At 37.2% G+C, this 25,451-nt stretch overlaps 1 protein-coding gene across 1 annotated transcript in view; it reads right to left on the bottom strand.

Annotated features, from left to right (window-relative positions):
- Positions 1–313: 313 nt before the first annotated feature.
- The window catches only part of LOC139760251 (ras-related protein Rab-33B-like), a 33,507-nt gene continuing 8,369 nt past the window's right edge, over positions 314–25,451 (bottom strand). The window contains exons 4-6 of the mRNA XM_071683177.1: positions 17,266–17,385; positions 15,644–15,793; positions 314–12,183 (exon numbers count right to left, since the gene is read on the bottom strand). Coding sequence (XP_071539278.1) covers positions 11,971–12,183; positions 15,644–15,793; positions 17,266–17,385 — 483 coding nt within the window. The 3' untranslated portion in view covers positions 314–11,970. The remainder of the gene's footprint in view (positions 12,184–15,643; positions 15,794–17,265; positions 17,386–25,451) is intronic.

The following is a 25,451-nucleotide window of genomic DNA, read 5'->3' on the forward strand; positions in this document are numbered from 1 at the left end:
GGGGTTGTCATTTCGTGTGGTGGGGTGGCGACAGGAATGAATAAGGGCAGACAGTATGAATTATGTACATGTGTACATATGTATATGTCTCTGTGCGTATATATATGTATACGTTGAGATGTATAGGTATGTATATGTGCGTGTGTGGACGTGTATGTATATACATGTATATGTGGGTGGGTTGGGCCATTCTTTCGTCTGTTTCCTTGCGCTACCTCGCTAACGCGGGAGACAGCAACAAAGTATAATAATAATGTTGCTTAATTAGGATTCTCTTTCTTTTTTCTCCATTGATACTGATCAATAAACCATGTTTCTGTATAGGCCATTTATTGATCAGCAACTACAAAAAGGTTCGCTCTAAACATGACAAAGTTAGCTCTAATCTGCACATCATCTTGCAAATATCATGTAAATATCTTCATATGTAAGAGTCTAACTGGTAAATCCAATTGATGTGTTATGAGTGGTGAGTTTTCAAGAAGTGTACCAATGAAAGGATAAGCATGTATCTCACATTCAGTGTTGAAGTTATATTATATAAGGAAGAGATAAAACATATATCTTTACATGGAATATTAATTCATAAACTTATGTATAAAAATATGGAAATGTTATGAAGTACAATACCTTTTTATTTTTTCATGATATGAAAGTTCAGCTATAAACCACTATATGAGTATATAAATCTACAAAATATCACACATTATAAATGAACATATTACACAATTTGCACTGAAAGTAGTGGGAATCTGGGCAAATTTTAAAACTGACATACAGCATTTAGATTATTTCCTCTCAGTTTTCCATCTTCCCATATTTCACAGCCTGACCCCTTCCTCATCACTTTGCTTTTAACTGCATTTCTGCTCAGTGTTGCTTTTTAATCAGTTAATGTGGTATATTATACATAGTAGGGGAAAACCTGTCAGCCATTTTATGTTACATAAGTGGTTCATTCTGAACATTTAAAAAGGCAGGTTTGTTCATTCAACTTAGCTTCTCCCTTTTGCTACTCCTTTTCACCTCTCTAGGGATGCTAATTCTTTCAAGGGGAAGTAATATTATTTATGAGACTCCTGCAACTTTGAGGCTGTGCTGCAGTTAAAAGCAGGGAAGTGATGGAATCCTTTAGAGTGAGTTCTACAGTGTGATTATACTGTACACCCTTTCATCAATTAATGATGTTAATGATATACAGCCTTGTTGAAGGTGACTTTTCACTCATGGTGTAACAAAAAGCAGGCAGAGACCTGCAACACCTACCTACAATGGAGTTCCCAAAGAGTAATTCTTTATCCAACTCTCTTCATTCTTTTCCATCATGACCTTACATTACCTCCTGCAGGCCAGAGAGTGACACTATGTGAGCAAAAACAAAACAGTGTCATGTAAGGGTAAAGATGGGTATTCTGGTCCCAACATTGTGGGTAGTGATGTGAGATGAGTGCCTGAAATGAGAATAGACAGAAGGGAGAAGTGTTGGAAATTAAATACTTGAAGTGAGAGAGAAAAGGCAAATAGTTAGGTGAAAAAAAAAGGTGGTGAATACCTTGTGTCAGATGAAGTGTGGCAAGTGGCTGGAGTGGATGGCATTGTGGTTGAATTTCTCAAAAATGAGAGTGAAAGTGTTGCTGATTGGTTAGTTAGGATGTTCAGCACATGTTTGGCACAAGATGAGGTACTAGACGACTGGAGAAATGCTTGTATAATGCTGCTATATAAAAGGCAAGGCGATAAAAGTGAATGTTTGTCGAGTATAGGTGTTAAGTTGTATTGGACAGTGGTGACTGAAACAATGATGTCATGCACAGAGAAGTAGATTAGGGAGGAACAATGTGGTTTCAGGAGAGGAGGAGGATATGTGGATCAAGTGCTTTCCTTGAAGAATGGATGTGAGAAATATCTGGAAAAACAGATGGATATGTATGTGGCTTTTTTAAGAGAAATCAGGATCAGAAATATATTAGGGTTGATTGAGATGCTTTGTGGATGGTGTTACAAATATATGGTCTGAGAGAAAAGCAACAAGAAACGGTGAGGAGATTTTACTGAGTAAGGCATGTGTGTAAGTAAGAAGAGAGGAGGGTGAGTTGTTCCAGGTGAAGGTGAGTCTGCTGTTTAATATGTTTATGGTTGGTGTGGTGAGGAAGCTGGTCAGGGGTAGGGGGCCTTGGGAGGTGAGTCAGTTACTGTTTGCTGATTCATGGCACAGGTGACAGATTCGAGTGAGAAATTGTAGAAGCTAGTTTCTGAGTTTGGGAGAGTGTGTGAAAGTTGAAAGTGAATGCAATGGAGAGAAACACTAGCTGGAGTAGAAGTCTGAATGGAGAGAACTTGGAGGAAGTGGAATGCTGTAGATATCTGAGAGTGGACATGGCAGTGAATGGGACAATGGGAGCTGAGGTGAGCTTTAGGTTTCAGGCACAGTGAGGAAAGTGTGGAAAGAGAGGTCACTGTCTTAAAGGGCATAGATGGGTATGTCTGATGGTATAGTATTTCCATTGGTGTAGTATGGATACAAGGCAGAGGCCTTGGATAAAAATGTAGAGGGTGGATGTGCTGAAAAGGAAACGTTTGCAGACAATATGTGATGTGAGGAGGGTTGATTGAACAAGTAATGATAAGCTAAGAGAGATGTGTGTTAATGATTAGAGTATGGTTGAGAGAGATGAAAAAGCTGTGCAGAAATAGTTTGGACAGTTGGAGAGAATGAATGAGGAGAGGTTGAAAAAGAGGATGTACATGTTATAAGTGTACAAGGTACAGGGTACAAGGAGAATTTGGAAATGGAAGAATGCACTGAGGAATATGCTCCAGGCCTGAACATGCAGGAGGGTGAAAGGCATTCATGGGATAGAGTGAGTAGCAGCGATGTCGTATACAGGGGGCAACGTGCTGTCATTGGACTAAATCAGGTATATAAAGCAGCTGGGGGAACCATGGAAAGTTCTGTGGGGCTTGGTTGTGCATGGAGGGCAGTGGTTTCGATGCATTACTTAGGTATAGAATAGATGCGAGCAAATGAGGACTTTCCTTTGTTCCTGGCACTACCTTGCTCACATGAGAAACAGTGAACAAGTATGAAAGAGAAACAAAGAAAATAATAATAATGATTATAATAATGATTTAGATATAAAAATTTGGAACTTAATGTATATGAATCAGAACATTTACATTGTTACACATACTGTATGAATACATAAAAAATTTGGAAATAATATATTAGACCACTTACCATTTTATGAAATTATAAAAAAAACCCATCCAAATGCTTGAATTTACAATATAATGTGCTACAGAAATCAACATTTACCATTTATCACAAAAGTGGTGGGTAACAATGCCATTTTTTAAATTCATACATGTGGTCATCCTTGCCATATAATGAAACATCAGTTTTACTGGAGAAATGTCTTTCTCATGTGTTATACACCAGAGTTTAGAAAGTGAATGACTTGTCAAATAATATTAATTTCTGCTGAATTTCCTAATGCATGGGAAAAAAACAGCAAAGTGATAGTCATTTAACTCGAACCATCCTTCCGATATTGATCAGTAAGACTAAAGTACAGTATGTAACAGCAGCAATCCCAAACCACTTTCACCATAATATCAAACAATCCTAGCTTTCACTAAAGTTACAGAATAACCTTATGTATGTGACAATGGAGTTGGCAGGAAAGACAGCTCAATCTTCTCAGTTTTATTCAACTGCATATTAGAAAAACTTTGAGGTAACTTTTTTTTGTTTTTCTGTTGTAATGGACATTAGAACATGCTCCTCTTTCATATTTATGTTTTGAGAATAGTGTTGAGAAGATTGATATCAAACCCTTTTAGAACAGCTGGTGGTCCCTCTGTCCACATATTATGGCACAGGTTCCCTACCCAGGAAAGATACTTTTGTGAAGTATAATATCAGAAGCAAAGAACAAATGTCATTACTGGAAACAAAGGGTTTAATGTTTACCAGTTTTGTTGTTCATTAAGATCAGAATTACCTGCACTAAATGAAGATCGACACATTATGCTTACTTCAAAGGAATAATCTAACAAATGGAATGACATAATAGGTAGAGATTCTCCATCTGCAATTAATATTGCCAGCTGCTCCTGCATGACCATCTGGAATCAATAATGCTAAGTGTTCAGATAACATGTCAAATTTGCTTGATGAAATTAACATCCAAGTGAGAAGGTAAGGATGTTAAACCTACCTTTGAAAAGATGGAGAGTAAGGAAATGTCATATTAAAATGATTGTGATCCAAGTGTATGTTAAAAACAATTTTTCAAAAAATATTTTTTTCATCACTGGCATGCACAAGATGAGAAAAATCATAAAAAACCATAAATCAAAAAGGTCAGAAAATCAGCTAATATGTGAACCTTTCAGTTTTACGGAAAAGTAAAAAAACAAAAAAAAGGAATAGGAAAACTATTTAAATGTTATACAAATATGTCATTTTCCTACATCTACCAAATAATAACAGGATTTGTAAGAAATGAGAACGAAAATTTTAATAAGAGGAATTTTCTTAACTTCTGGCAAAAAAAAAATCTAGATTCCACAAACTAATGTGTTTCCAAACATAATGGAATCTTGATATCTTTAATGAACTCAGTGCCTACATAAATACTTTAGGTTTTGAAAGTGAAAGGGGAAACAATGAACAAAGTATCATGGGACAAACTGCTGTATGTGCAAACTAAATAATCATGAAGCATCAGTAATTTGGATGATTCTTTACTTTATCGAATTGTACATGAGCTAAGGATACATGTAAATGGTCTGTTTAACCCTATATGCATGATCCAATCTAAGATTATGCAAATGTACTGATGACCCAGCCATGAAAATTATAACAGTAAAAACAGCATTGCTGCAATCATTGACATTGACGTACCATATAATCTTACAAATCAATTAATGAACAAGAAAGATTAAAAAGGTCATCATTAACTAAATGTATCATTAAACAGTTGAAAGTCTTTTATAACAAATCTTAAAAACCTATACTATATTCAGGCTTTTCTATGACGAAACAATATTATAATACCTTCAATTTTTGTACAGGTTTTTGTGAGAGTTCATTACACTTACTGATGTCATGTATAAACTTCAGACTTCTTCACTTAGAAGAAGGGTCAAGCAATGGAAACATTGTTTTGTATCTTTTTTGCATCCATCTTTTTTAAATCATAACATGAACGAACTAAAGCAAGATCTTGTAAAGGAAAAACAAATACAAACCAAAGTATTATATGAGGGGTTTCCATTCATAAAATAATTTGAAATAAGCATATCAACCTCCTTAAAATGTCAGGAGTGTGAAAGACCACATGAAATGGATAACTTGTTCCTTAAACAGCGGCTAACATGTACCGATGTTCTCTTTGGAAATGGCAGTAGACATCAGCTGATGTTCTCTTTGGAAACAATGGCTGATATCGATTGATGTTCTCTTTGGAAACAGTGGCTGACATTAATTGATATTCTACCTTTTCCTGCCTCCATTCAAATATCCAGCTGACTTTTCATACCATTATTAATCCATAGAGGTCTCTTCCATGTCGAGGAAGGCATGGGAAAAATTCTGCTATCATTACCTGTGCAACCGCCAAGAAAAGTGGACAGCTGTCCATCTGAAGGTCTTGTGTACACATAGACTGTGAGAAAATGTATTAGATAACCTACATTACTAGGAAGAACATTTATTATGTGTATCAGCTGGTGAGGAATATTAAGAAGAATTACACCAGAGATGTGAAGATATCAGTTACTCGGAATATAATTTAGTGGAATTTTTGTTAGAAGGGAGGGGAGGCATCCTTGGTGCACTCAAGTTTATTAAAGAAATTACACATCAGTTGTGTCAAATTTTCTCAGTGTAATGGAGGACTTTGGCAACATAGGACAGGCTGAGGCCAAACCTTCAATATCCTCCCATAATGCCAGCTGCTCAGTCCCCTCTTATTTATTTGTAGTGTGAAAAGTTACATATCCACATACAGTACACTCATATTGTTCTCCAAAAGTGCTATGCCTGTGTATGAATTATAAGTATATATAAAATAACTGAGTGTGAATGAATGGGGCCTTTGTTGTCTTTTCCTAGCGCTACCTCGCACACATGAGGGGTGGAGGGGGTTGTTATTTCATGTGTGGCGAGGTGGCGATGGGAGTGAATAAAGGCAGACAGTATGAATTATGTACATGTGTATATATGTATATGTCTGTGTGTGTATATATATGTATACGTTGAGATGTATAGGTATGTATATTTGCGTGTGTGGACGTGTATGTATATACATGTGTATGTGGGTGGGTTGGGCCATTCTTTCGTCTGTTTCCTTGCGCTACCTCGCTAACGCGGGAGACAGCGACAAAGCAAAACAAATATATATAAATAAAATAAAAGTAGATATTTTAATATTAAGAAACTTATCCTTCAATATCCTCCTCAAACTTACTAGCCAACCTCTCTCATACTGTATTTTACTGTGAAAAGTGTATTATTTCTAATTATTTACTTCAACACTGTGCCTGTAATGAAATGAGGTGCAGTAAGAAGACAAGCTGTCTAACACGTGATTCACACCTATTAGGGTGCTCACTTAACACAGGACCAGCCCCTAAGAAAGGTAGTGATATAACTTTTGGTACTTTTGATTGTATGGGAAAAAGTTTTTCAGTTTCATTTTTTGTGTGCTCCTCAATATAAACATTTAAGGGTTAAACTTTTGAAAAGAAAGCAGGCAATGATCCTGTATACTCATGCACAGTGGTTATGAATGAATTATTTAATTGGCCTCACCTCTTGAGGATGACCATAAAAATCCCTGCATTAGACATTGGCCTAACCTGCACCCATTTCAACCAAAAACAAAGAAAAAAAATGAGTTTATCTTTAAAATGTTACATTCTACATATGATATGCCTCTTTAACATTGCAAGCTAGGGATGAGAGAGTTCTTTAATTCAGATACAGGTTTATTATGTAGCATCTGCTAGTGGTTACACCACAAGGAAGAAGGCACCTGTGATGAGGCTTTATCATTGTCCATTGACAGAAAGAAGTGCAGTTCAGTCAAAGACCTTGCTCCAAAGGAGTCCATTGTTTCCTTGCTCCTGAATGGAATGGAACCTTGAAGTTGCTAGGGCCCCATGAAAGGAGTCCTGGGAATGTATGATAATAATGATATTTTTTCATACATATTTGCCATTTCCCGCATTAGTGAGGTAGCGTTAAGAATAGAGGACTGAGCCTTAGAAGGAATATCCTCACTTTGTCCCCTTCTCTGTTCCTTCTTTTGGAAAATCAAAAAACGGGAGGGGAGGATTTCCAGCCCCCGCTCCCTCCCCTTCTAGTCGCCTTCTATGACAGGCAGGGAATACATGGGAAGTATTCTTTCTCCCCTATCCCCAGGGATAAATAGATAAAAATAATAATGATAATAATAATAATAATGATTTTCCCCCTTCTAAGGCTCAGACATCTGTTCTTCACACTACCTCACTAATGTGGGAAATGGCGAATATGTATGAAAAAAATGATGGTAATAATATCTAATTTTGTGATGTTAATGCACAATTATCAGTATTTTCAGCAACAATAGAAGAAAGACAAAGAGTTGCTGACATCAGTGAAATGTATTATGTTTATAGAAAATAAGCTGTTTTTGTGTACACTTAGTACATATCTATCACTATCTATGAATATCTGCAAAACCATGGTGCTTACAAATGATTTTCATCAATTCTTTTACCTATTTAGCAGCAGCAATTCTTGGCGTAAACATTTTATATCCTTCATAAACATTTTATATCCTTAATTCACTAACATAACAGTACACCTTGCAGCCATCAACTTCCAATATTCATGTTTCATAATCAAGGAACATCAAGAGAATAAGTGTTATTAAATTTGATGTTGCAGCAAAATTATTCGAACAGACAAATGCCATATTTCACAGATGTGGTTGCACACCTGAAGGCCACCAACTGCTAACATTCTTGTTTCATAAGGAACATCACCATGAAAAGCATTCCTGAACTTGAAGTTTTGCCAGAAAACATCTCTGTGAATGACACTGAATTATCTATGAATGGCATTACTTGAAGTTTTGCTAGAAAACATCTCTGTGAATGACACTGAATTATCTGTGAATGGCATTACTTGAAGTTTTGCTAGAAAACATCTCTGTGAATGACACTGAATTATCTATAAATGGCATGACAACTGCCTGATTCCTCAGTGGATAACTTTAACACACAAGATAGTTCTTCATATCGATGTGCCCCAAGTTCAAAGCAGAGTCTGAAACTAGAACCACTTTTTGGAGGGCCAAAAAGTCCCTCTTACAGGAAATGAGTTGGTTTTTCAAAATCTGACATATGTAAAGGAACCATATCTTTAGACACATAACCAAAGAGACATTAAGCAGTCAATTTACTTCAATTCACCACATGCAAACAAAAAATTGTACTTATTTACTTTTACCAGTGCATAAATACAAATTATGTAGTATACATTGTAACTAGATCATACAAAAATATAATTCTGAACATATTTCTGTATGACTCAGAACTATAAGAAGACTGCTTTGAAGTTTTAATGACATTTCTCATATCAAACATACATCCTTATCTAGATACAGAATCAATTATTTCTCCGCCAGCAGACGGTGTACATATCCTTGCTAACCAACAGTGTCATAAATTAGAGTGTATGAAGAGAATACAAGGGAAATCTACTTTGAACAAGTTCTCTAAGTATGTCTCATTCACTTAGTACTACTAAAGGTAGCAGAATACAAGTATCACCTGTATCAGACAGCCAAATGCTGATTCCCAACAAACCAAATCTTTTCCAATATGCTTAAAAAAATTGACAGAACATTCTGTATTATAAGGCTGTTGTTAGCTAATGGCTAGTAGAAGCCAGTAAGGATAACACTTGGTTTTCAGCCTCATCCCACACTGCCATTACCAATATTCATATAAAGGCAGCCAATCATCATAATAACCAACATCCAGGCTTGAAAAAAAAAGTACAATTATGTTATTCAACATCTAAGCACCCAATTTTCTTACCCTGCATAAAGATGGACTTGATTGAACTTCTGCCGTTATTTTATATGAGCTATAAAGTCAGCTGGTCAGCCAAATGATGCAAATATTGCTTCAGCTGCAATATCAGTATAAAATTCAAATAATTCTAGGTTTAACCAGGGAAAAAGGTATTGAAGAAGCACTTTCTGATTAGATGCTTTATCAGTATCACTTACTTTAATAACAGCATAAAGCTCACAAAGGTTCCTCTACTTAAATTACAGCAAATGGTACTTTCTACCAAGGACTTCTGACAGCCTGCAGTCAAAAGTAGAATACAGTACTAGCATCAGGAAATATAAATTCGCAAAACAAAATACCGTATATACTCGTCTATAAGTCTACCTCGTATATAGGTCGATCCTTGATTTTTGGCCAAGAAATCATTAATTTATGGTATGCCTCATGTATAGGTCAACCTAAGTTTTTGAGGGTAATGGAATAATAAATTAGGGAAATAAAGAACCACATTTTATGGCATATAAAACTCATTTCAGGACATCCTCACTGAAAAACACTCTACATCCTTTAAACTGAGGGTTGCTGAGCCTGAAACACTGAGCACCGAAGGCAAATTGTTTACCATTTATTATTACGGCACTTTACACTGAAACGCAGTTAGTTTCGGCAAAAATATTGTATATTTTCATTCAAGTATCTTAAGTCAATTAGGATAGAATGTTATTGTAATACATTTTTTTTTGACTGAAAATAATTCGAAAAGTGATTATGGTAACTTTTTGAACAATGAAAGAAAGCAAATGTCAATTGTTTTCATCATGATTTTCTTCCACTTTCCACTGTAATATGTGTGTCATTTCAGCAAAAATATTACATATCCATGAATATATTATGTCAAGCACAATATTAATAGAATATCATTGTAATTTAACAGTATTTCAACTAAAGACTATTAAAAAAAGAGTAACATCTCTTGAACATCAGAAGGTTAGGTAAAGTCTATTGTTTTTTCATGTATCTAATCCTATTCTCTGTTGAAAGAAATCATATTTCAGCAAAACTACTGTTTATTTCTGAGAATGTCTTCATTTAGGCATACTTAAGGTAAAATATACTTGTGATGTAACATTTTTTAACTGAAAATGATTTGAAAAACGTGTTTCGTCTAGCTGATATGGCAAAGCCCTAGTTGTGTAGGCTTTACCTTTGCATCGGTCCTCTCTAAGCAGTCTTTAATATTACCATAAGCTGAAACTGTGTTTATACTCATTGTTTTGTTTCTTGTTTTCCTGAAATATGACATTTTTGTATGTAGTACAATGTTAGAGTAAATTTAATTTGCTTGACCCATATTCTATTCAGCATGGATTCAAGAAGAAACACCATCACAGCAAAGTTCAAACTGTGAGTGAGTGAATATGCAGAACACACTAACAATTGTGCAGCAGCAAGGGAATTTAAGGTATCGGAAAACAATTTCAGAGACTGGAGAAAGCTTTCTGCACAACTCAAGCATATGTGCTAACAGAGGAAATTGTAACAAGTGGGTACAGTTGGAAGATGAGGTGGCAAAGTATGTCAGTGAAAACTGACAGAATGGATATGGTGTTCTCGAGGCTCATTTTGAATCTGCCTTTAAACTAGCAAGAAAATCAAGCATCCTAGATTTTAAGGCAAGCCATGGTTGGTGCACAAGATTTATGAAGAGAAATTATTTTTTACTGAGATAGAGAATGAAAATGTCACAGCACTTTCCACAAGAACTTGATGACAAAGTTATTGAATTTCATAGGGTTATGTGTGAAATATTGAAAAGGTTTTTATTACCAGTATTTTTTGTAGATCTATGGGTACTGTGATACAGTATATGATATAATAAGTTAGCTTGAGCTAAGAACTTCACCATAGACTACTGAAAGCACATTGTAAGATAAGTTAGCCTTATCTGCTGTAGGCACTGCACAGCTTTTCATTACTAATTGGTACATACTTTGTTTCCAATGTTTACTGGCAGTAATTGGTAATATCTTTCATGTCTGAAGCTAGAAGTTGCTTCTAGCCCTTCTCATCATGCATGGATTTCAACCTAACGAAACTATTACCCATGTACAGGTCGACCCCCAATTTTTTGCTTAAAAATTTGGTCTTAAATACTCGAACTATACACGAGTATATACGGTAAGAAGACTGTATAACCTGTTTGGTTGTGATTAAGGCCTAGATGGTATGGCAGTGAAGATGTTACTAACCATGCTGCAGATGTGCCGCTTCAATGCAAAAGCACAGCTTGAGCTAAAAAGCAATTAATTGATTTATTAAAAAGATTCAATCTTTGGTCTGGAATTTTCTGTAGCAATTATACTGCCATAAAGAGAAGCTGGTCTTCTAAACCACAAACCCTGATGAAGAAAAAAAAAAGATCACCCTGAAAATTCTGCCAAACTCAGCAGTTACTACCTTTCTCCTTAGATTGGGAAGTCAATGTTACTTTTATGATGAATGCTACTCTTATTCCATGGTGCCTCACTAGACCATTACCATAGATATTTCAAAAGCTTCCCATAAAACATTTGTGAAGATCTTATGAAACTCATCTCATATACCTAATCTCGACAAAAATAAAACATCATATAAATAAATCAATTTCCATCATAGTCTGACTATGACTTGCACACACACAAAAACAGTTGCATATGGGCAACTTCGTATTATCTGTACTTAAACTGTCCATGGACGTGTTCATGAAAATTTTTATTATTTACATGACTAAGTTGCTCTCATTCATTAATCAATTAAATACAATATATGAATAATTGTAAACAAAACACTGCTATAGCATTACCTTTACAATTTCAGGTGCAATGAACCCTGAAAAATTAATACCTTAATATATCAACAATAGCATGGCTGTGAATCCTTGACTTCAACACCATTACGCTCTCTACCAATAGACATAACTTCTGCTCTACAGATGTCTTCTGGTGGAAACTGAGAAGGATTGATAGGCATCATTGGCTTGGAAGCTTTTAATTTGTGAGCAAGCGTCATAAAGATGGCCTCTACATGGTCACAGTCACTGTCATCTTTAGCAGAAGTTTCAAAAAGCTGAAATAAAGAGTAAGCATTTAAAAGATTAAGCTACATATTACTGCCAATCTTCATACTCTTCTGGCTCATAATTTCACAGCCCATGAAAAATAGTTTTTCACGAGCAAAAATTCTATGCTGTACTATGTTTCCTGTGAACAATAATGGAACATATAGAATAAAGAATTTGATACAGTGAAATATTTGTATTAAGGTTTTAACAACTGAGAAAATAGTGCTGGGAAGTACTGTGGAAGCAGTTTAAGACTGTCTCGTTGTAGGCTACCACGGTATGGGTTGTGGAAAGAGGCACAGCAAGTGGAATAAGATTTGAGAAAGTTGGTGAAAAAACTGAATACAAAAAACAGAAAGTTCCTAATTCTTGAAAAGGAAGGGTGATAATATTGTGAGCTCAGTCTGTGTTGTAAAAATCTGGGAGTTGGGGATGAGTTTAAATATTTGAGTTGAAGTTTAGTAAGCATGGTACTGAGAAAATCGAGCTAAATAAAAGGATAATGAAAGGGTGAAAAATTGGGGTAGCACTGCAGGATGGAATACTCATCCGAGTGTTGACCTTGGCAGAGACACCCAGGTATATACAGGTCAGGAGAGGCAAAAACTATGAGCAGCCGTAAGAGATAATTTGCACAAAATAACAGGAATTAGAAGGATATGAAGCTTGAAGATGAGAAGGATGCATGGTGGAAAAAGGTCATTAGAAAGGCAAACAATGATAGGCATTTAGGATGGCGTTGTTATGTGCAATGTATGGAAGACTGCAGGATGGTCAAGAAGATGTACTAAAGTACAACATAGAAGGTCACGAAGATGTACTAAAGTTCAACATATAATAAAAGGAGGAGAAACAGGCCACAGAGGAGGTGGAAGGATGTAGTGAGAGAATTGGTCAGGGACAGAGACACTCCAGATGAAGATGTTATGAGAATGTTTGGGGATCAGATGCAATTGAAGATTTTGTATATGGAAGTGATTTGAATGGAGAAATTGCTCTTGACTGATGGATAATCTTAGTGTGTTAAGTGGAAAAGTACCATAAAATCTGGACATTTTTTACAGTTTAATAGTTACCAAGCATTTTTATGTGTATTTTTTGGCCTCGGGTCCCTAACCTCCCATTGAACATGCAAATGCATGTTGCATGTTAACATGTATTACATGGATGTGCCCTTTTGTGCATAAGCATTGTATGTTTCTGCCATATAAATGTTTTAATGCTATTTGCAGAAACCCTGGACTGAGGCTACATTCCAAAAGATTGGATATATATACAGTGATTAGGATTTGTTCAATAAAAGATTTAAAAAACAAAAATAAAATAATAAAGGAATTAGTCTTCTAAATGTGTAAAAAAAAAAAAAAAGGTTAATGTAAAAAAATGGGTCAAGGAAGAGATAAGCATGAACAATTTCAGGAAGGATTTGGTGATATGAACCAGATTTACATTCAGTAATGCAAGTTCAAAAATGTTAAAGGTACAAAAGAATGTGTGTAACTTAAATTAGTTTTGATAAATCATGGGATAAGAGTTTAAATAACAAAGAACAATGCAAATCCTGTACAAATTAAGCTGACATTTATTACTCTTTTTAAAATCATTGTTTCAGAACATTGGAACTAAAACACTTACCAAACATCAAATTTGCAGGTTCGAAGGAATCTCATACTAACATCACTGTTTTGTCTTGAATAATTGTGAAGGTAAAAGGTGTTATGACATTTGGAATATTTTGAGGGGTTCTTAACAATATTAGTTTCCTTTCCTCAATGGGTGTACTATAGTTTGCCTATTCTAAATTATCTATAGTACAGTATCTGTACAGTAAAGGGAGAGAGTTCTACATTTATAGGGCCTCCATCTCTAGATATTTCTCTGATATCAAATAACTTTGTATTCTCTTGTCTTCTACCTATCTCACATTCCTACAGCTGTAAAATCTGTCACAGGTAGTTGCAGGCCCTATATTGCTAAGGACTTGTATACCTATATCCACTGATAATTCATAGAGACAGGGAACCAGAATGTGAAATAAGGTTAAATGTGCAGAGGACATCATTTATTCATTCATCTCCATAATGTAATTTCAAAAAAGTTTAAACAGGTGCTGATAAGGCCTTACAAATTAATGAAAAAAGGGTATACACAGGTAACCAGTATGGAAAAGCTTGCTGGTAAAAGCAGTGAAACCTATTGTTAAGTGTACTAAAGCTTGCTGGTAAGAGCAGTGAAACCTATTGTTAAGTGTACATGTAAAATGTAGATCTGTTGAGACAAAACACCTGTGAGAGTGAAGTAAATGAGATGGATTTTAGACTAGCAGAAGGGACAGGGTAAGGAATGAAAAGATTAAATGGAGATTATGAAAGATGTCTTTGATGAAGATAAAGTATTGACGTGGTATGGCATGTAGTGTGTAGGCATGAGAGATGAACGATTATCAAACCTCATTAGAGAGAGCCAAGTGGAATTAGAAATAGAGGGTGACTGACAGTAAGGTAGAAAATCAGTATAAGGGTGTTGTGTGGGAGGGATGTCAAGGAGGAATGGGTAGCAAGGTGCACAGTCCAAAATATTGGAGAAAATTTTGGATTCCCCTTGTACAGCAGAAGAACCATGTATGGAACTGTACAATGAGAGGACAGATGAAACTGCAGGAATTTTATAACCAATAATCAGTTAACTGGAACATAACTATGTAATGAATACCATGTAACTCCATTTTATTTTCTCTTAAACTGGGCTGATAGATGAAACTAACTAAGCCACCTAATCATAAACTCTCAAACAAAATACCATGTAAATGGTAAAGAAAAAAATACAAACATTTACCCAGCATTTGAAAAAATGATCATTTTTCAATACATTATCTGTACTCATATTTCCTGCCTCAGCAAGGTAGCATCAAGAGCTTAGCCATTCTCTTCCTTACCTTATAAAAATTGAACCTATTTTTCATGTGAAGATTAACAGCACAGCATATGAATGAATAGCCAAGCTCTTTAGCAAGCCCTTTAACTCTAGGACTTTAGACATTTAAAAATGATAGCAGTGATTGCAAGATTTAGAAACAGCTATAAAACATATTTCACTTAAACTTGTCTTTCTTTTATCCTAAGCTATGTTCCTGACCAAATAGAGTGGAACAAGTGTATAAAGCTTCTCAGTTCACTTACTGATCTTCATCTAATTTTTTCACTGGAATTTGAGTTGCTTTTTCATATGAGAAAAACATCTTTGCACCCAAATGATCCTACTCCACTATCAAAAATCATTCTTTTGGCACCACTTCTCAACACAAATAGTTTACTCACAGCATTAGTCTATCTATTTGATGGTCTGTGTTGTCTCCTTGTAGTTTCAACTACACTGCCAAACATTGCTTTTACCAATTTTCTGACTACTTTGCATTGTACATGGCTATACTACCTGGAAAATTCAAAATAAAATAATGATGTTTACCGGCATACTGTGATGGTCGGCAAATCTCTGTGCTACGTTGGTTGGCACTGCTAATTTATCTTTACAGTCACATTTGTTTCCAACCAGAATTCTTGGAATGTTGTAACTAAGACTGTGGTTGTTGCACTCTTCAATCCACGATGGCAAGGACTGGAAATGAATAATCATGCAGAGGACTTATGCTTTCATTATAATTCACAAAAAGAGACATCATCTTTAGACCCCAACATATGGTTAAGAACATAACAAAGCTTAATTAGCCAACACAGGAAATTTGAACATGCAACTGGCCAAGTGCAATTTACAAAGTTTGATCTCTCACAGTGCTAACTGGGTTTTGCATTTTCATTCATAACACTCTCGGTAAACTTTTTTCTCATGGTAATATTAATGCAACGAGAGTAACATTTAAGCATGTATGTATAATGTAGTTCTAACCATCTGATTTTATCCTGTTTTGGATGTTGCAGATAGCGGAGCATTTCTTGAGGTTTATTTGATGCAAACATATTGCTGTACTTGAAACACTGTTTTGAAGTATTGTACAAGTTGAAAACCAAACACTGAAACTTCCATTTTACACATGCAGTTTCACAGTCCTAACCACCATGTTGTTAACTAAGTTTCAGTATTTAAACAAAAATGCTATTTAAACTGAATTTCTTTCCCTTCGCTGTCTGTCCCATGAACATTGCGAGAACATCTCTTGGTACTATACTTATAGAGGCTTGTTCAGCCTCATGTCCATTGAAGAGATAGTAACCTACCCTACACTTTGAGAATGACTCATAAGGTCTAAACAACTCTTGTCAAGAAAAGAAATTCATAAAATATTTGATCATATGACCGCCCCTGATTTCTCATTAGTCTATAATCAACATACCATTATGATACGGATAAAGATATAAGCCACATTACTTCCTGCTGTCTAAATCCTTTCCTCTTTTGTTTTTCCAGTTTTAGAAAAAACAAACTTACCTTTAGCCTTTTTCTACCCTTAATATCTTCATATGTAAGCCATTTCAAAGTATCATAATAAACCACTTTCTTTACTTCATAAGCCTATTACATTTTCAAAGAGATGACACAATACTGATTAATAAATATCTATGAATGGCATGTTTTAGTTTGACATCAGCAGTTTCAAAAAGATTAATAATCATAGTTTCTCTAACTTTTTTCTTGCCAAAAGTATATTTTCAAGTAAATAAACTTACATTTGGGTGGATAATGAAGAGACTTTCTTTGGGTATTAGTGGATGACAGAAAAAATAATTAGATTTCCGAGTTTACCAAGACTCTGATTGGCATTTTTCCCTCAGCACAGACTAAAAATGTTAACCAAAAATCTATGATATATAAGGCCAGTAAAACTGAACATCCCTCATTTTAGAATAAATTTCCTGGTTATCAAATGATTTTTAACTCGATTATACAGTATGTGGCTTAAATAACAGAGAAGAATATGACAATTAGTGCATATATGCTGTCTTTACAGCTTATATAAAAATGCATAGCTACAACTGAGGTTTCAAAACTAGGAAACGATATAAGGCAACTAACAAAAGCTTCATGAATCCCCAAAGTTTAATTTCACATTATGTTACATAACTCATTCTCACCTGAAATGAAGACATTCTGGTGACATCATAGACAAAAACTACAGCATTGACATTACGATAGTAATGCTGAACCATTGATCTTCTGAATCTCTCCTGTCCAGCAGTATCCCAGAGTTGCAACTGTTAGGAAACATTTATTGATGGTAAATTTGAAGCATGGCAGAAAAAGAAGAAGCAATATTATCATTGATAATAATCAGTTTTACTTGAAACAGTTATCTTCTCCTATGGGACAAAAGAGACTTGAAAATGAAAAGCATATACACACATACCATCAAGAGGTTCAAGTGAATTTAAGAGCAGCTTTTTTCTTTTTTTTAAAGACGAATAAATAGTGGTTTTAACAAATGTAAGTGAGTGTAAGGAGGAGATAACGGAGAGGCCCTTTGAAGAAATATTTCTTAGAAGTTAAAATTCATTGAGTCAGATTAAGGTATGAAGACAGTACTGAGTATGAGAAAGAGTTGTCTGCGAATTATTTCAACTGTGTAGCTGATGAGAGATTTCAAGGATATTTTTGTCATTCTATTGCGAATTATTTCAACTGTGTAGCTGATGAGAGATTTCAAGGATATTTTTCTTTGTCATTCTATTGTGCTGTAATCATTAACAAAGAACTAGAGAGCATAAATAAAATAGAATAAAATAAAATAATTGTAAAAAAATGTTTACCATAAAGTTTTAACCACATCAGCTAGAATAAAGTTGGATGAAGGGAATTTTGAGGGTTCTTCAACAGGGGGGGAAAAATTAGAAAAAATTTGAAGGATGATACATCTGCAGGAGCCATAACTGGAACTTGGCCAAGGGGATTGCTTACTGAAAACCCTTCAAGCTAATGGTGATGAGCTTAAAACATGAATGATATGTGAGAACAAATGTACCCAGGAGAACTTGGCACATTTGGAGTTCTTTGTATGTTAAAGTTAATCTCTAATATTAGACAAATGCTCATGAAATTTGTTACAGCTGTTGTAAAGAATTTAATGACTATTTTTGATTGAAGATGAATTTGGTATCTGATAACATACAACAACTGATAGCCATAATCAAGGGAGTTATGTTTAATGAAACAAATCAATACATTTTTGCAAACATAAAATTTTACCATAAACTTATGTCAGTGTTTGAGGAAGTTCTATTTTTTTATATTAGCTGAGATTGTAGGGGTATCTCATTAATGATATATTTTTTCATTATTCATTTATTATACTTAAATGCTGTCTCCTGCATTAGCGAGGTAGCGCAAGGAAACAAACAAGGTATGTCCCAACCCACCCACATACACGTGTGTTTGATGTCTCCATGGTTGTTTAATTTGTTTATGGATGGGGTTGTTAGGGAGGTGAATGCAAGAGTTTTGGAAAGAGGGGCAAGTATGAAGTCTGTTGTGGATGAAAGAGCTTGGGAAGTGAGTCAGTTGTTGTTCACTGATGATACTGCGCTGGTGGCTGATTCGTGTGAGAAACTGTAGAAGCTGGTGACTAAGTTTGGTAAAGTGTGTCAAAGAAGAAAGCTGAGAGTAAATGTGAATAAGAGCAAGGTTATTAGGTACAGTAGGGCTGAGGGGCAAGTCAATTGGGAGGTAAGTTTGAATGGAGAAAAACTGGAGGAAGTGAAGTGTTTTAGATATCTGGAAGTGGATTTGGCAATGGATGGAACCATGGAAGCAGGAGTGAATCATAGGGTGGGGGAGGGGGTGAAAGTTCTGGGAGCGTTGAAGAATGTGTGGAAGTCGAAAACATTATCTCGGAAAGCAAAAATGGGTATGTTTGAAGGAACAGTGGTTCCAACAATGTGATATGGTTGCGAGGCATGGGCTATAGAAAGAGTTGTGCGGAGGAGGGTGGATGTGCTGGAAATGAGATGTTTGAGGACAGTATGTGGTGTGAGGTGGTTTGATCGAGTAAGTAATAAAAGGGTAAGAGAGATGTGTAGTAATAAAAAAGAGTGTGGTTGAGAGAGCAGAAGAGGGTGTTTTGAAATGGTTTGGTCGCATGGAGAGAATGAGTGAGGAAAGATTGACAAAGAGGATATATGTGTCAGAGGTGGAGGGAACGAGGAGAAGTGGGAGACCAAATTGGAGGTGGAAAGATGGAGTGAAAAAGATTTTGAGTCATCGGGGCCTGAACATGCAGGAGGGTGAAAGGCATGCAAGGAATAGAGTGAAATGGAATGATCTGGTATACAGGAGTCAACGTGCTGTCACTGGATTGAACCAGGGCGTGTGAAGCATCTGGGGTAAACCATGGAAAGTTCTATGGGGCCTGGATGTGGAAAGGGAGCTGTGGTTTCAGTGCATTATACATGACAGCTAGAGACTGAGTGTGAACAAATGTGGCCTTTGTTGTCTTTTCCTAGTGCTACCGCATGCACATGCGGGGGGAGGGGGTTGTTATTTCATGTGTGGCGGGGTGGCGATGGGAATGAATAAAGGCAGACAGTATGAATTATGTACATGTGTATATATGTATATGTCTGTTTGTGTATATATATGTATACGTTGAGATGTATAGGTATGTATATTTGCATGTGTGGACGTGTATGTATATACATGTGTATGTGGGCGGGTTGGGCCATTCTTTCTTCTGTTTCCTTGCGCTACCTCACTAATGCGGGAGACAGCGACAAAGCAAAATAAATAAAAATAAAATATATATATATATTTTGTTAGGGAGGTGAATGTAAGAGTTTTGGAAAGAGGGGCAAGTATGAAGTCTGTTGGGGATGATAGAGCTTGGGAAGTGAGTCAGTTGTTGTTTGCTGATGATACAGCACTGGTGCTTGATTCATGTGAGAAACTGCAGAAGCTGGTGACTGAGTTTGGTAAAGTGTGTGAAAAAAGAAAGTTAAGAGTAAATGTGAATAAGAGCAAGGTTATTAGGTACAGTAGGGTTGAGGGTCAAGTTAATTGGGAGGTAAATTTGAATGGAGAAAAACTGGAGGAAGTAAAGTGTTTTAGATATCTGGGAGTGGATCTGGCAGCGGATGGGACCATGGAAGCGGAAGTGAATCATAGGGTGGGGGAGGGGGCGAAAATCCTGGGAGCCTTGAAGAATATGTGGTAGTCGAGAACATTATCTCCGAAAGCAAAAATGGGTATGTTTGAAGGAATAGTGGTTCCAACAGTGTTGTATGGCTGCGAGGCGTGGGCTATGGATAGAGTTGTGCGCAGGAGGGTGGATGTGTTGGAAATGAGATGTTTGAGGACAATATGTGGTGTGAGGGGGTTTGATCGAGTAAGTAATGTAAGGGTAAGAGAGATGTGTGGAAATAAAAAGAGCGTGGTTGAGAGAGCAGAAGAGGGTGTTTTGAAATGGTTTGGGCACATGGAGAGAATGAGTGAGGAAAGATTGACCAAGAGGATATATGTGTCGGAGGTGGAGGGAACGAGGAGAAGTGGGAGACCAAATTGGAGGTGGAAAGATGGAGTGAAAAAGATTTTGAGTGATCGGGGCCTGAACATGCAGGAGGGTGAAAGGCGGGCAAGGAATAGAGTGAATTGGATCGATGTGGTATACCGGGGTCGACGTGCTGTCAATGGATTGAATCAGGGCATGTGAAGCATCTGGGGTAAACCATGGAAAGTTTTGTAGGGCCTGGATGTAGAAAGGGAGGTGCATTATACATGACAGCTAGAGACTAGCTGAGTGTGAACGAATGTGGCCTTTGTTGTCTTTTCCTAGTGAGAAATACTTAGAATAGCAAATGGATTTGTATGTAGCATTTATGGATGTGGAAAAGGCATATGATAGAGTTGATAGAGATGCTCTGTGGAAGATATTAAGAATACATGGTGTGGGAGGTAAGTTGTTAAAAGCAGTGAAAAGTTTTTATCGAGGATGTAAGGCTTGTGTACGAGTAGGAAGAGAGGAAAGTGATTGATTCTCAGGGAATGTCAGTTTGTGGCAGGGGTGCGTGATGTCTCCATGGTTGTTTAATTTGTTTATGGATGGGGTTGTTAGGGAGGTGAATGCAAGAGTTTTGGAAAGAGGGGCAAGTATGAAGTCTGTTGTGGATGAAAGAGCTTGGGAAGTGAGTCAGTTGTTGTTCACTGATGATACTGCGCTGGTGGCTGATTCGTGTGAGAAACTGTAGAAGCTGGTGACTAAGTTTGGTAAAGTGTGTCAAAGAAGAAAGCTGAGAGTAAATGTGAATAAGAGCAAGGTTATTAGGTACAGTAGGGCTGAGGGACAAGTCAATTGGGAGGTAAGTTTGAATGGAGAAAAACTGGAGGAAGTGAAGTGTTTTAGATATCTGGAAGTGGATTTGGCAATGGATGGAACCATGGAAGCAGGAGTGAATCATAGGGTGGGGGAGGGGGTGAAAGTTCTGGGAGCGTTGAAGAATGTGTGGAAGTCGAAAACATTATCTCGGAAAGCAAAAATGGGTATGTTTGAAGGAACAGTGGTTCCAACAATGTGATATGGTTGCGAGGCATGGGCTATAGAAAGAGTTGTGCGGAGGAGGGTGGATGTGCTGGAAATGAGATGTTTGAGGACAGTATGTGGTGTGAGGTGGTTTGATCGAGTAAGTAATAAAAGGGTAAGAGAGATGTGTAGTAATAAAAAAGAGTGTGGTTGAGAGAGCAGAAGAGGGTGTTTTGAAATGGTTTGGTCGCATGGAGAGAATGAGTGAGGAAAGATTGACAAAGAGGATATATGTGTCAGAGGTGGAGGGAACGAGGAGAAGTGGGAGACCAAATTGGAGGTGGAAAGATGGAGTGAAAAAGATTTTGAGTCATCGGGGCCTGAACATGCAGGAGGGTGAAAGGCATGCAAGGAATAGAGTGAAATGGAATGATCTGGTATACAGGAGTCAACGTGCTGTCACTGGATTGAACCAGGGCGTGTGAAGCATCTGGGGTAAACCATGGAAAGTTCTATGGGGCCTGGATGTGGAAAGGGAGCTGTGGTTTCAGTGCATTATACATGACAGCTAGAGACTGAGTGTGAACAAATGTGGCCTTTGTTGTCTTTTCCTAGTGCTACCGCATGCACATGCGGGGGGAGGGGGTTGTTATTTCATGTGTGGCGGGGTGGCGATGGGAATGAATAAAGGCAGACAGTATGAATTATGTACATGTGTATATATGTATATGTCTGTTTGTGTATATATATGTATACGTTGAGATGTATAGGTATGTATATTTGCATGTGTGGACGTGTATGTATATACATGTGTATGTGGGCGGGTTGGGCCATTCTTTCTTCTGTTTCCTTGCGCTACCTCACTAATGCGGGAGACAGCGACAAAGCAAAATAAATAAAAATAAAATATATATATATATTTTGTTAGGGAGGTGAATGTAAGAGTTTTGGAAAGAGGGGCAAGTATGAAGTCTGTTGGGGATGATAGAGCTTGGGAAGTGAGTCAGTTGTTGTTTGCTGATGATACAGCACTGGTGCTTGATTCATGTGAGAAACTGCAGAAGCTGGTGACTGAGTTTGGTAAAGTGTGTGAAAAAAGAAAGTTAAGAGTAAATGTGAATAAGAGCAAGGTTATTAGGTACAGTAGGGTTGAGGGTCAAGTTAATTGGGAGGTAAATTTGAATGGAGAAAAACTGGAGGAAGTAAAGTGTTTTAGATATCTGGGAGTGGATCTGGCAGCGGATGGGACCATGGAAGCGGAAGTGAATCATAGGGTGGGGGAGGGGGCGAAAATCCTGGGAGCCTTGAAGAATATGTGGTAGTCGAGAACATTATCTCCGAAAGCAAAAATGGGTATGTTTGAAGGAATAGTGGTTCCAACAGTGTTGTATGGCTGCGAGGCGTGGGCTATGGATAGAGTTGTGCGCAGGAGGGTGGATGTGTTGGAAATGAGATGTTTGAGGACAATATGTGGTGTGAGGGGGTTTGATCGAGTAAGTAATGTAAGGGTAAGAGAGATGTGTGGAAATAAAAAGAGCGTGGTTGAGAGAGCAGAAGAGGGTGTTTTGAAATGGTTTGGGCACATGGAGAGAATGAGTGAGGAAAGATTGACCAAGAGGATATATGTGTCGGAGGTGGAGGGAACGAGGAGAAGTGGGAGACCAAATTGGAGGTGGAAAGATGGAGTGAAAAAGATTTTGAGTGATCGGGGCCTGAACATGCAGGAGGGTGAAAGGCGGGCAAGGAATAGAGTGAATTGGATCGATGTGGTATACCGGGGTCGACGTGCTGTCAATGGATTGAATCAGGGCATGTGAAGCATCTGGGGTAAACCATGGAAAGTTTTGTAGGGCCTGGATGTAGAAAGGGAGGTGCATTATACATGACAGCTAGAGACTAGCTGAGTGTGAACGAATGTGGCCTTTGTTGTCTTTTCCTAGTGAGAAATACTTAGAATAGCAAATGGATTTGTATGTAGCATTTATGGATGTGGAAAAGGCATATGATAGAGTTGATAGAGATGCTCTGTGGAAGATATTAAGAATACATGGTGTGGGAGGTAAGTTGTTAAAAGCAGTGAAAAGTTTTTATCGAGGATGTAAGGCTTGTGTACGAGTAGGAAGAGAGGAAAGTGATTGATTCTCAGGGAATGTCAGTTTGTGGCAGGGGTGCGTGATGTCTCCATTGTTGTTTAATTTGTTTATGGATGGGGTTGTTAGGGAGGTGAATGCAAGAGTTTTGAAGAGAGGGGCAAGTATGCAGTCTGTTGTTGATGAGAGGGCTTGGGAAGTGAATCAGTTGTTGTTTGCTGATGATACAGTGCTGGTGGCTGATTCGGGTGAGAAACTGCAGAAGCTGGTGACTGAGTCTGGTAAAGTGAGTGAAAGAAGAAAACTGAGATAAATGTGAATAAGAGCAAGGTTATTAGGTACAGTAGGGTTGAGGGACAAGTGAATTGGGAGGTAAGTTTGAATGGAGAAAAACTGGAGGAAGTGATGTGTTTTAGATATCTGGGAGTGGATCTGGCAGCAGAAGTGAGTCACAGGGTGGGAGAGGGGGCGAAAGTTCTGAGAGCATTGAAAAATGTGTGGAAGGCGAGAATATTATATCGGAAAGCAAAAATGGGTATGTCTGAAGGAATAGTGGTTTCAACGATGTTATAAGGTTGTGAGGCGTGGGCTATAGAAAGGGTTGTGCGGATGAGGGTGGATGTGTTGGAAATGAGATGTTTGAGGACAATATGTGGTGTGAGGTGGTTTGATCAAATAAGTAATAAAAGGGTAAGAGAGATGTGTGGTAATAAAAAGAACATGGCTGAGAGCAGAAGAGGGTGTTTTGAAATGGTTTGGTCACATGGAGAGAATGAGTGAGGAAAGATTGACAAAGAGGATATATGTGTCAGAAATTAGGAAAATAAAGAATAAGACAAAAGAAAATCATTATAAATCTAATGTTCTAGACCTTGAATTTGCACATAGGAGCATGATTATAGCATACAGCAAATTAGAAATAGGAAAAATTATCATGTAAAAAGGTCCCTTGCTTTTAACATGGTTTTGCCAACAGTGCATTCTGAGTATACATTCCTAGAATAATGCATACCATTTTACCATCACAGTATCAAGTTTTGAGTATCCAGGTTTTCCTTGACAACACCAAAATCGTTTCTGTGTATTGGGCTGTTTACATCCCAGCCCAGCAGACCACCACTGCAAGTGAGAGGCTGGGAGAGTGTCATAACCAGGCAGTTTTGTCTGAGCCTCTGAGCCAGAGTTAAGGTAACATTCTATATGGCATAGCTTGCTGACTGTTTTGTTGGAGTATGGAAGTGTAGCATCAGGGATGACATACTGCCATCGTATTATTATTTTACCAGTTTGTTCATCATTTCCTTGTACTTTCATGATATAAGCAAGTTGTTTTTGAAGGGCAAATAACATATTTCTTAACCTTGAAGTGTTCATTATAGGATTTAAGGTATGTCCCCTAAGAAGCACTCCTAACCACCATTTCCCATAGGCCTTGTACTTTACCAACCATGGGATCTTCCAAGAATGTAATCCCAGTGGTTAGCAAGGAACTTCCTTAGTGCTTGAATCTGAGTGAATGCTTGTAGTGTTTCTAGTGTTGTAGGGATGGCTAATGTCCAGAGTGTAGACATGAAAGTATGACTTGGAGTTGGTGATCTGGGGAGTGTGGCTTCTGATAGGCTTCTTATAGTTGAATGTCTAGTGGGTTGAATATAAGCCTCAGGAGTCCCTCCTATAGAGTTCCTGCAGCACTCTAGAAACCATCCATGCCCATTAAGAGGGACCA

The sequence above is a fragment of the Panulirus ornatus genome, chromosome 36 (genome assembly GCF_036320965.1).
Source record: "Panulirus ornatus isolate Po-2019 chromosome 36, ASM3632096v1, whole genome shotgun sequence".
Taxonomy (NCBI): domain Eukaryota; kingdom Metazoa; phylum Arthropoda; class Malacostraca; order Decapoda; family Palinuridae; genus Panulirus; species Panulirus ornatus.